This window comes from Bradysia coprophila, assembly GCF_014529535.1.
Source record: "Bradysia coprophila strain Holo2 chromosome IV unlocalized genomic scaffold, BU_Bcop_v1 contig_81, whole genome shotgun sequence".
Taxonomy (NCBI): Eukaryota; Metazoa; Arthropoda; class Insecta; order Diptera; family Sciaridae; genus Bradysia; species Bradysia coprophila.
The window spans coordinates 5723067-5735646 of record NW_023503375.1 but is presented as its reverse complement, the minus strand read 5'-3'; the positions used below and the strand labels follow the sequence as shown (position 1 = coordinate 5735646).

General features: G+C 38.7%; 2 protein-coding genes across 2 annotated transcripts; one reads left to right on the top strand and one right to left on the bottom strand.

Annotated features, from left to right (window-relative positions):
• Positions 1 to 7339: 7339 nt before the first annotated feature.
• LOC119072331 (PRKR-interacting protein 1 homolog) lies at positions 7340 to 8498 on the bottom strand. The gene is made up of 3 exons (XM_037177518.1): positions 8233 to 8498; positions 7986 to 8168; positions 7340 to 7918 (listed from the first exon to the last, which is right to left on the bottom strand). Exons 1-3 carry the CDS (start codon positions 8347 to 8349, stop codon positions 7502 to 7504), a joined length of 717 nt encoding a protein of 238 aa, XP_037033413.1. The 5' UTR covers positions 8350 to 8498; the 3' UTR covers positions 7340 to 7501.
• A 1035-nt stretch (positions 8499 to 9533) lies between these two features.
• On the top strand, positions 9534 to 12378 carry LOC119072330. The gene is made up of 5 exons (XM_037177517.1): positions 9534 to 9800; positions 10533 to 11559; positions 11630 to 11780; positions 11850 to 12073; positions 12144 to 12378. The coding sequence occupies exons 1-5, from the start codon at positions 9572 to 9574 to the stop codon at positions 12271 to 12273; spliced, it is 1761 nt and encodes a 586-aa protein (XP_037033412.1). The 5' UTR covers positions 9534 to 9571; the 3' UTR covers positions 12274 to 12378.
• The last annotated feature ends 202 nt before the right edge of the window (positions 12379 to 12580 follow it).

The window sequence follows — 12580 nt, the reverse complement described above, 5'->3', positions numbered from 1 at the left end:
CAACCCCCTCTTAACAAAACATTTGACCTCAAATGTGTTCAACCACACAACCCTCTTTACAAATATAACGAATGGTAAATTCACAAATGTAACGAATGATAAATCCTAACACTTTTGCCATATTCATCGCCATTGCAACGTTTCATGTTCACATCAAAATCGTCCACATTCCTCGTATATTCGAAACTCAAAATTATCCAAGTCGTCGCATCGTATGATCCGAAAATTATACAACCAGCCTTGCCGCACGATTCCGATTTACCAACCAAATCGAAGTTCAACATATAAGCGACAATTGTACTGCAAGTCACTGTTCGATCTGTTTTTTGTTGTTGTCTCGCCAACCTGCTTATTGTTTCGAATTGTATACACCACGTTGCTGTCGATTCGATGTTTCTGGAACTTTTAAAGTTCGTATGCCAACTTTAAAATTACTTTTTCGTCGCGTTGCGTGTTCGTTTTCTTTCCAGCTTCTTTTCGTCCCATCTCATTCTTTACTTCTTAGCAGTTGTTTGTTATCTTCATTTCGATTTGTTCGGCGTAAATTCACTCAGCATTCACCCGGACTCTTTGCGATTTGTTCGGCGTAAATCCACTCAGCATTCACCCGGACTCTTTGCGATTTGTTCGGCGTAAATTCACTCAGCATTCACCCGGACTCTTTGCGATTTGTTCGGCGTAAATCCACTCAGCATTCACCCGGACTCTTTGCGATTTGTTCGGCGTAAATCCACTCAGCATTCACCCAGGCTCTTCGCGATTAGTTTGGCGTAAATCCACTCAGCATTCACCCGGACTCTTTGCGATTTGTTCGGCATAAATCTACTCAGCATTCACCCGGACTCTTTGTGATTCTTTTCTCCACGTGCTTCTTTTCATTTACTTTCGGTTTTCTATTGTTCAAAATCGTCTTTACACAATTCACTTTGCAAACTTTAAATGGATTTTCTCAATTGTCTTTTAATTTTTCTCACAATTTACATCCCTTAAAGGTCCAAAAGCGGTTGAGCCTCCATATAGGATCAGGCAAGGCCGTAGCCTAATAAAACATCCGACTTTTCTCAACGTAAACGAATCAAATTTTATTTAAATCTTTCTTCATCTACGGTTCGCCTGAAACTGATTAACAATCATACTCTTTCATGTCAACAACTGTTCTAGTTAACAAAAGGATATCTGCATTCGAATAGTTAATTGACCTGTGCCAACTACTCAGTTCCCACATAGTATCGATTATTTGGAAATTTTATCATCGATTGATGATATTTTTCAGTGAACATGCCTAGTATAAAGTCGACAAAGAATGAACCGGAAAAATAAATTTGAACACTTCTTTGTATGAAAATGACTCCGTTGCGTAAGAATGAATTTCGCGGTTTGCGGTTTTAAGAAACAAAAATGAAAAATCATGTTTCTTTTGTAAATTTTGTTGGTCCGAGCCGAAATTGATATCAATAAGCGCACGAAAATGTAACTTTTCCCTTTTATTCACACTTTTTTAGCATAAAATTTTAAAAATAAGAACGGGCGCCATTCTGATAAAAATGTGTTATAATTTAACTCACCATTAGTTCGTCAAAGTTGGAAATTGATAGTTCTTCCCCTTGTAATAGGTCCATTTTCAAGTCTTTTTAAAAAATTTAAACTTTGATCGAAAATAAACACTTGTTACTTCAGCGAAGGTCTCAAGATAACTAAAAGTTTTACTAACCCAATGTCAACATCCCCACTAAAAACCCAAATCACAAATATTGAAGTATACATCATTTGTCAGAAGGTACAATAAATAAAAGTGATCAGACAGGCAGCCGCCAATGCGTTCCTTCAGGTGTTTAAAAGAAAGTAGAAATACTTACAAAGAAGGTAATTAACGAATAGGCATAAAACTGTTTTTAAGCGAAAATCAGGTTTTATAACCATTGACCCTATGGAAGTGTATAAAAGGGTTATACTTAAAAATTATAATCCGTGAACTTAAAATACTGACCTTTTCAAAAAAGTAGTTTTTGATAAGCTGACTGGACGATATTTTTTACGTAGAAATGCACTGTGTGTAGGTTGTCTTTGAATTGTATACAATACAAAGTGTTTTTGTTTGTACACCAGCTGGTGATATTCAGCTGGTGCTCAATCTGCACATAAGAAACATTTAGCAATTGTATGTCTCTAAAATATCCCGATTTTATTAAAAATTTGGGCAATGCTCCAAAATTCAATAATTTTTGTTCACGAACTTATCATGCAGTAATCAGGTATTGTATGAGCGGGTATCAATAATTTTGAACAAGAATGGTTCGTTTTTGTTTATTCTACAACGTGCTATGCCAATAAATAACTTCAAATTATACATTTCCTTTTCTACATTTGTAAACTTTGCAGTCTTCTACCTGCAGCTTTGATAATCAAGTTCGCATGAAAAGCATGCGATCTCAGGCTATAGATCATCTTCAAGGCCGTTTGAAATGCTATCCACGTTAAAAATAATGTCATTTGAACGAAAGATTTTGAACCGCCGCCTATTGTTCGTTCTCTTTTTTACACGGGATTTTAAATTTAGTATACTCAAATGGCAGCTTCTTTTTGACATAAAATTTTGGGTTAAATAAAACACAACCAAAATTATCTGAGGTTACGTTTGAAAGTACCGTAACTTGAAGATGTTCTATATTTAACTTGGACATGTTAGGTAAATTTCCTTTACCTCCTATGTGCTACGAAAATTCATTTTTCGCAGGGGTCCCGCAAAAGAAAAATTCACTTTCGCCGCACTTAAGAGGTAAAATAAACTACATAATTTTGCGGAAAATCGTTGTTTTGAAGAGTGTGTAGTTTGTATGCTGAGCCGAAGGCGAAGTATGCAACCACACGAGTCCGCGATAATCTCAACGATAATCTCGAGCTTATCCCTCTACATCTGTTCTCGACAGACAAAATATGATATGCACCTATGGCCAGACTGTTATTTTGACGTGTAGACATCACTCGTTCGGCTAGGGCAATAATGTCCTCCACGTCAAAATACCAACCTTGGCAACCAGGGCCTATTTTCGATCATTTAAATTCTCGAAATTAAAGTAAAATTCTATAAATTCTCCAAAAATTATCGAAATTCTCACATTTACTTTTGAAGAATTTGATAATTTTTCGATAATTTCGAGAATATAAATTATCGAAAATAGGCCTGTTGGCAACAGGTGCAAAATATATATTGTATTCTTCTCGGTACATATATAACATACTCAAAAATGACTATCCTGATCACATCGTGTTATTTATCATGTACTATATAAAATATGTCCGTGCAATGCAGTGCGGAGCTACGGTTCATAAATAATCAATATTCATCGAAATTGACTTTACGCTTCTTTTAATTTTTAACAACATATTAAGTAGTACAGATGCGCCTTGCTACGTTCCCATGCCGCTATGCATTGCTATGCAGCTATGCATTGCTGTGCATTGCTATGCATTGCTGTGCAGCTATGCTGCTGTGCCATTGTATGTCACAATACTTCGCTATGCCAAATTACATTTGACGCACGAATTTTCTTTGCTTGTTTGCGTCTTGGATGCGTTTCCAAAACGTGGAATTGTTTTTGTAACGCGTGAAAATGTTTGTGAAAAAAGTGCTTTTGACGCGTGAGGCACAAAAGGGCGTAAAAAACGTGTACAGAAAATGTTTTTGAAAGAAAAATTACATTCGACGCTTGTAGGGTTTTTTTTAGTAGAAGCGGACGGTATTGGTGAGATATGTCGGGCAGTTCACCGTTTCAATCAGATACGGTATTGGTTTCTATTTTTAGCCATGTTAGTAACTACATTATGCAAATGACCATTACCAATTGCAGGCTTTCTCTCTTGGAAAAATTTTAGTCTGGAAATTTCGATTTTAGGAATAAAATAGGTTATAAAAGAGTTACAAAATTTATTTTTTAAATACACACGTAGACAGCAACAGATCTGGTCGATTTTTCTATTATAAAAAAAAAAACAAGGCACATCAAACTTATGTGCTTCGAATGGCAGGTTTTGCATGCAAAATTTTTACACGTTTTTTTAAAGCCCCAATTGTTGTTTGATGCACTGTCTACTTTCAGTAATCTATTTAGAGTAACACCAGACGCGCCGAGTTTCATTTTGGTCGTATGGGGCAAAGTTAACTTACAAATTAAAACATCAACTAACTTATAAAATATAAATTCTGTTGCTGAGACCTTAGAATTAACTTAAGTAAGAAATGCGCAAATTTTTAACATATTGCTACGAAGAAGTGTCTCACTAATTTTGTTTATGGATAATCACGTCTTTAATTTGATATATATTTATTGAGTAAATGAATTACATACACAGAAGCCAAGAAAAGGTGGTCATGCAGAAAGTCAACCTTCCAACCAGAGAAACTTGGATCTTTTCATAAAAAGTGTAATTTACCATATGATAAAATTTAAGTCGAAAAGTAAAATTATATCGGATCCTAAGAGTAATTATACCGAGAGAGGAAATTTGTATAACGAAATGTGGTCCCAACATCAACTTGTATAAGATAAGATACACATTTCATATGATTTTACACCAATACATGTACGCGTTGACGCTGTTGATAGTTGAATACCGCTGATAATTCTTCCCGCAAAAAAAATACCACTGATGAAGACTTATCGATAAATTCTTCCCTGTAAGTTCTTGGTCCCGATAAGTCCAGCTTATAAGGACTTCCGAGACTAATAAAGGCTTCCGCTGATAAATACTCAATTCTAATCGTCGTTAGAGAATGAAAAAAATGAAATTTGGTACAGTCAAAGGCAGTCAATTTTCAGCATAAATTTGCTTCAGCTGTTTTTCAGCTGATCCACACATACAATCAAAACTGGTTTTCCTTGTTCATACGGTTGAAGCTGCTACACGCACGCGCATGATAGTGGTAAAACCGTATAAAGACGTATAAACGGTTGTGATTGTTTTTATGGATCAGCTGAAAAACAGCTGAAGCTAATTTATGCTGAAAATTGACTGCCTTTGACTGTAGTCAGATTGTAACCCCAAAAACTTCTCAGTAAAAAGTTATCAGATATAGTCGCAAACGAAGCATATTTTTCATTTCTTTGAACTCAGGGTCAGAAGTCAGGACTTTGCTCTGAAAGGTACCATATAGGGAGGTCAGCTGTATATTATTTAAAAAAATTCATCTGCTCTGATGACATCATCGTTGTAATGATGTGGTGAGCTTTTCTAAATGTAGAAAGATGTTCAGAGATCGAGATGGTTATGTCCGTTATAGCTTTTAAACACAATCCTTTAGACTTTTCAGAAGAATATGTCGATGGTTTATGAAATTCTGGTAATTGTAACCCTACAATCATCTACCAAGATAAATAGTGTTAGGTGTACTTATATTGAATACATGGTAATTCGCGAATTTTAATGCGCCGCAGGCGAATATTTTTAACGAACTTTCTATAATTATGAAATTTTCTTCATGACGTAATAATAATCAAATATCATTTTTTTCGTATGGGGCATTGCCCTATACGAATTTCGTCGTATGGGGCATTTGCCCCACTCGCCGTACAGAACTCGGCGCGCCTGAGTAACACTCATTTATTAAGCGTGAATCGTTCCGTTTACTCAATGAATATAAACCACCCAGGTATGGTCTAATGTCACCTCGGAGGAAACAACGATTTTTAAAACGGATTCTAACGCACCCATTTTCATATATTTTGTTAAGTTAAATCGACAGATTTTGAAGAATCGTCCATACCTGGTATGTATATTTATTGCGCTCACTCACCGTCTTCAAAATACTCATGAAAGCTGTTCTATCTTTCCATTGTTATAGATGAGCAAACGTAGTGTTATAGTGTGTTTCGCGCTTTAAAACCACGGCAGAAAGAGCTGCCTCTTCTACCGTTATGATCGCTGATATCAAATTCTACTCTGACTCATCTACTTGTGAGCAAATCTGACACCCTCCATGAACCCACGGCTTAACCTCAATGAATGGAAGTTCGACGACATTTTGGTCGAATTTATGCAAGTGTTCGGGGTCCAAGTAGAAAGTAATTTTGAATGGATTCGCTCATTTTGAACGAATCAAATTTATCTCAACGACATCGTCCCAAGAAAGTTCGACGTATTCATCGGTTTCGTAGTGAAATTGTTGAAGATTTTTAAATGTCTGCGAACCGCACAAAATGGAGTCCACGAACTGCTTGAAACAACTTTTGTATCTAAATTGTAAAAGCCATGCATTTTGACCGTTGATGCGTAGTTCCCTCAAATTCGGAAACAGATAATCGATTTTTCGCATAATCTCTGAAGCTTTTCGGAGAGTCGTACAGCGGTTTAGTAAGCATAATTTCTCGATATGCGGCAGTCGAGTAATGTTTTGCCTATCGTAAAGAATGGAATAGTCTGGATGCAAACCGGTCAAATTGGGTATCATTTCGATGCGGTGTATCTCTGATGGGCATAGTCCATTTAAGGCCACTTCAAATTTTTCAAATCTCTTGGATTGTCCAAACTTGACGATATCATTGTGACCTTGTAACGACCCAAAGGACAATAATATCGCTCAGAAGACGAAAATTTGTAGTTCAAAACGAAGTTATCGTCTTCAAGAAACCAGAGAAATGATAAGTTGGTACGCCTGTGGCGAGATAGAATGCGCTGAATTGTATGGGAGAGAATGTAAGAGAATTTCATACATCATTGGGGCCTGCCTCTCCCATAGCGCCCAGCTGTCATCCTTATGCGCAATCTATCTCGCCACTTGCGTACCAACTTAACATTTCTCTGGATATTACTGGCTGGAAGACGACATCGCTTTCCGGAAAGCATTATTTTCTCGAAAACGATATTATCGCTAAAAATCAATTAATCGATGAACTTTCGATGCTCTGTAGACCATACACAAAGTATGTAATCTTCAGCGTATCACAAATAATACGGAATCCAAGTTTTCGGTGAATTCAAGAAGACTATTGTTGGAAAAGTATTCGAAAAATAGATCCGGGATTTTGCGGATATCGCCAAATTTTCAGGACTTCGTAACTTTTCCGTGACTGTGCGTGACGTCACTTATTCGTTACTTGTTGTGATCTTTCATGACTTTAGTGAGGTTACCTGACTTCTTGACGGTGTGACTTCCTGGCCACGACTTTCCGGAGCTGTTTCCCCCCTCGATTTAAACTCTAAAATATTCGATTGTCATCGTAAGTGTTACCATGAACAATGAAGCAAACCTGCACTGTACCCAAAACTTATGTTCCTTCTCATCAAATACAATAGGGAATTCGACGGATTATCGGACGTTACGTGATATTTAAACAACCGAAAATTGATTCATTTCAAGGTGTCCTCCTAACTTTATTGTTATAAAGAACCATTATTCATTTACTTACATCATAAGTACAGTAACTGGACCTGTAATGCGAGTGATACAACGTTTTTATGCTTCGTTAATTTAACTCCAAACTAATATTACGTTTCGCTTCAAACATCATTCGTTAACGCTGCCTTCCTTATCGCCGCTGAGACCATCAACCTTTTCCTCTGACTTGGTTTCTTGTGGAGCGCTCTTTTCTTCGGATTCCGATTGCTTTTCTGTCTCTACATCAACCGTTGGAACTTCATTCGATGCAACATCATCCAATGGAATATCATCCGTCGAGGGTTTCGTTTCGATGGCTTCATTTCCATCGGTTTGTTTTCCATCCTCAGCCTCATCATTCTCGTCCTCGTCATCATCCGATTCACTTCCTGACTTTTCAGCTGGCTCATCGATTCTCGGCACTTTTGCTTTATTTTTGGCATTTTTCTTCTTTCTCAATCGCTTGGCTCTCTTTTTGGCAGTTTTTTCTTCCGATTGCAGTCGATTGTTAGCCAACCGCTGTTCGTATTCTTCGTCAAGGGTCTCCTAAAACACCGAAAGAAGTTCATCGTTATAACATCTCATGCTGACACAATGTCCACATTAGTTCTACCTGTTTGCTCTTCTGTTGAATATGCTTCTGCCGCGCATATTCCTTACGCCGCAAATGTCGGTAAACATGAAACTCCCCACTTCCAGCCCCAGCACTTGATCCCATAACATTTCGGATGAATGATGGAATGGCATTGGAGAAGTCCTTTTTTTGCTTGGTTGTTGGGATGATTACAGGTTTTGTCTGTGGAATAATTAACAATTATCACCAATTCCGCTGGTATACTTGGACGGCAGTCAATACTAACCGGATCACTCATCAGCTTTTCGAGTTTGATTCGGTGTGCCTCCTGGATCGTTCGGGCGACAAATTTCGTCTTCACTTTGTCGCCTTTTTTCGATTCAAATTTCTCTTCGTCTATCATCTTCCTGGGATTGCTTTTGAGTACGAAAGAAAAACGAGTGGAACCACCTGAACGGTAAATAAACTTCTGAAACACTGTAACGAGAAATGTCAACCAACAGAAAACAAAACACAAGGGGTGCTGATGTTCGCCAGTCTGTGTGTACTATTCGCACTTTTGTGACGGGGAAATCTTTCGAAGGGGAAATTGATTTGAACAAAGAACTAGCGAAAGCTGTCAAAACACTTAAACAAAAGAATTTCAAATTGCTGGAAGTGTCAAATGAAGGAGAATAGTTATTTGTTTACCGAGAGGCAGAGAAATAATAAGTTGGTACGTCTGTGGCGAGATATAAGGAACATTGGAATGACAGTTGGCTTCAATGGGAGAGAAGGTGATAGAATTTGTATGTAACTCTCTCACATTCTCTCCCATAGAAGATAACTGTCATTCCAATGTTCCTTACTTCTATCTCGCCAGTGGAGTACCAACTTATCATTTCTCTGCCGAGAGGAGAAAATAGGAAATTCCAACAGCAAACAGCAACGATGTTTGCGGCCAGAACTTTGAGTTGGATGTTCCTATTTCTCCCAGAGTTGAGCACAACGTTTCTCATGCGTGCATGTTGTGGTTGGCCGTTTTTCTCCACGAAACACAATACTTCATTCACCATACCATTTTCGAAAACAAAGTGACAATTCGAATGAGAAAAGTTCTATATTCTCCCAACGTGAGATAAAAGAAAGTACTACACTTTTCTTACTAGGAATGTCATCCGATCAGTTGTCAAGAAAACAAAATTTTCTCATTGTCTATTGATGGGAGAAAATAAGACAACGCTTGTATAAAAACGTTGTGTTTACCTCGGAAAACAAGTTGAAAGTTCTCAGGATAGGAAACTTGTGGTCTCAAACAACACTCGAGAAAGTTCCAACTTTTGTTACCTTGTTGAACGAATAAATATATTTTATGCCTTGACGGTTCGTTCGGGCTACAACAAGCGAAATTGCCTAAAAACAATCGTCCAAAACAGATACACAAATAACTAATGTGTTTTGACAGCTCCCGCCAGTGGTGTGTTTCCGTCAAAACATATTCCCCGTCATAACAGTTTTTTTTTCGCTTTTGGCACCCAGCCCCGCAACACCAACGAAACGCTTGAATTGAAATTTTCCGACGTTTCCATTTTTGACAGTACGAAAACGTCACTTTCGTATCCATCGCACAGTGTATTTTTTGATGGATGCAAAATTTTGGTACGACTCCTCGCACCAGTTTATCGTTTTTTGCATTAAAAAATTTTCGGATTGAAAGTTCATTTACGACGGTCATGTCTAACGAACACAACAATAACAAAAGTTTCGATCCGTCAATGAAAGACGATGAATTTGAATGTGATAGCCGACCAAATGAGTCGGCTGAAAGTGGTGCTTCTACAGGTGAAATCAGCAGCAGCAGTAACAATAACGATGGTTAGTCTGCCCTGAAAATGTTTCTGGTTTTTGTGTGTGTGACAACAAAATCCAAACAAATTGTGGCACGTAACTCTAAGTCATAATGCGTAGATTGGCTAACGTCTGGTGCGACACACCAACTCGATTTTAAAGAATTTGTAAAGAGGCCGAAAATTTGCTGTATCCGTGTCTGACTGCACTCCAGCTTTTCTATTTACGTCGTAAAGTCAAAAGATTAACTTTTTCCCAGAGGATCTTCGATCCATGATATTGTCGTCATTTCGGCCATAGCACCACAGACAACGAATTGAAAACTTTCGTAATGCTCAGTGATGGTGCCACAGTGCTTTGGTGTTGGATTACAATTAGTGCCTGAGCATCCACCATATCTTCAATGGTCCTTGCTACCGTCGGTCCACTGGCAACTGATTTGAATAAACATTGATCGGGGTGATTGTCAGTCCGTCAGTCGGTTATGAGTTGAAAAAATCATCTCCTAAAGTTCAGAAGACTCAGAACACATAGTGTCCGATTGACTCTCCACACCCGCACAACCACCATGACCCAATCACTTCTTTAATCTTTTGAAGAAACTGCTGCGGAAAGTAAGGGTGACCGGGACTAATACAGATAGGTATAAACCTCGGTTACAACATTCATTACCGAAATGTAACTTGCCTTCTCTGCCACAATGTTCCTTTGACATTAAAATCAAAAGTCTAATGCGAATAATTTCTCCTGCAATTACAGGCACAACAGAGCAAACCCGACGGGAAGAGAACCTATTTTCGTTAAAACATTTCTTAAAGCAAGACGTAACCAGCGAGCAACATAATCAAATGTCCGGTGTCCGGCCAAAAATCCCATCCAACTCGAGTGCCAGTGAAAAAATCCGCATCAAACGTTCACCGCGATTCTCATCGTTCGATTCTCAAGCAAGTCTGGCGTCGGCTTTGCCCCAATCGTCGGATGTCACAAACATGGGACCGCATCCGCTCCAATCGAATCGTTCGTTCAACAATATGAACACCGATGCGGATACGCAAGCACAGAAAAGTACACCCATTCAGCGTTCCTGTTCTGCGTACGATCAACGGCCTATATCATTTCTGGACGCTGACAAAAATGACATGTTGACCGACGCTTTTCGGGATCTGTATCCCAATTTGATGAAAAATCTCAATCCCGATAATCCGTCTGCATTGCCCGACTTTGTGCAAGATCATCTGCTGATGGAGAAATTTTACTACAAAGACAACAGTGATCGATCGCCCATAGTTTCACCGCTATCGTCCAGCTACCATCAATACGATCATCAGCTGCCGGATTTTACGTTAAACGAAAATGAGTGTGGCCGTAACTATTCAACCAACGGTGACATGCCGTTCGATCTGATGTGCAATTCGAATGAATCGAATCGCAACGCGTCGAATCGCAACCCGTTGATATTACCGTTAGATTTACCGATTGATCTTCCCATCAATGCCGGACACAATCGATCACAGTCACATCCAATGCATAACAATTATCAATTAGACTTAACGGCCAGAACAGACGGATATCCACCGGTCAATGACCATTTGAGCAATAGTAGAAATTCGCAGAGCGGCGGTGGTGATAGTTTTCAAACGCTTCCGGATTTTTTGTCCGACGGTCATGTGCATTCAACGGTAAGGCAACCGGATTTGCAGGAAGTACAGGAAACATCACCGGAATCGGAGTTATCGAATGACTTTATGCCGCGAACCAGATCGGAAATGAGATCCGAAAATAACAGGTAGGGAACTGTGGGGACTGTGCGGTCAATGTTTTATGTCCTTCAACGCCATTTCATTGTCTCCTTGCAGATTAAGACGTGAATTGAAAAACCGAAATCAAATAATTCAGGAACAAGCTCGGACCATAGCTGATTTGGAGTCGTCAATAGCTGCTCTAAGGCATAACGAACATGTTACTCGAAATGCGGACGATGCTGCTGAGAGTATAAATCGAAGTGATGTAAGACCATGGCTTAATTAACTGTTCCAGTCATCCGTTCAGCTCAATTTATTTATTTGACTCCTCCAGCAAAGAGCTGCAGCCGCACAAAATTCCGCCGACGAATACAAAAAACTTGTGATGAAGCTAACGGTTCAAGTGGACGAACTTCGTCGTGAAAATGAAATTTTGAAAGAGGAAGGTGCCGTTGGTGGATCGAGTAGTCACACATATAACACAAGGCCTATACCCCAGTCACAACAGCTTGCTAAAGAGTTAATGATAGCCGCATCCACAGCCGAAACCAATTTACGGTTCGTAATTTCAATAAAAGTTTTTTTTCCGCCGTGCTGACGGCATTTGTTCACACTTCTCACTTTGCAGACAATTACTGAATGGCGTAGAAAATCTGAGATTAATGGCCCGAAAGATAGACACGATAGACGACGGTGGTTTGCCCAGAAACGATTACTCTGATTGTGAAGATGATGATTTTGCCGGGCCGGCTTTATAGTCAAACTAAATTATTGGTCAACGTGTTCTTCTCTTTTTTTGTACTATTTTTGAATGGCCTTGGATCTTCAAACACACAAATAAAAAACTTTTGTGGTTAAAATTGCGAGTCGTTTGATTTTTCTTTAGCTGAAGGATTTCCAATTGGTTGATGATGTCGTTCGTTTCCGAACATCACTATTGGTTGCAGCCTATTGGAAGCAGTATGCGCATGTGCAAATAATGTGTATTCTTGGTATCCAGAATACCGGGCATTTTTTTTTTGCCGAAAAACCGGTATTTTGGTTGAAGGATAATTATGAAAGAAA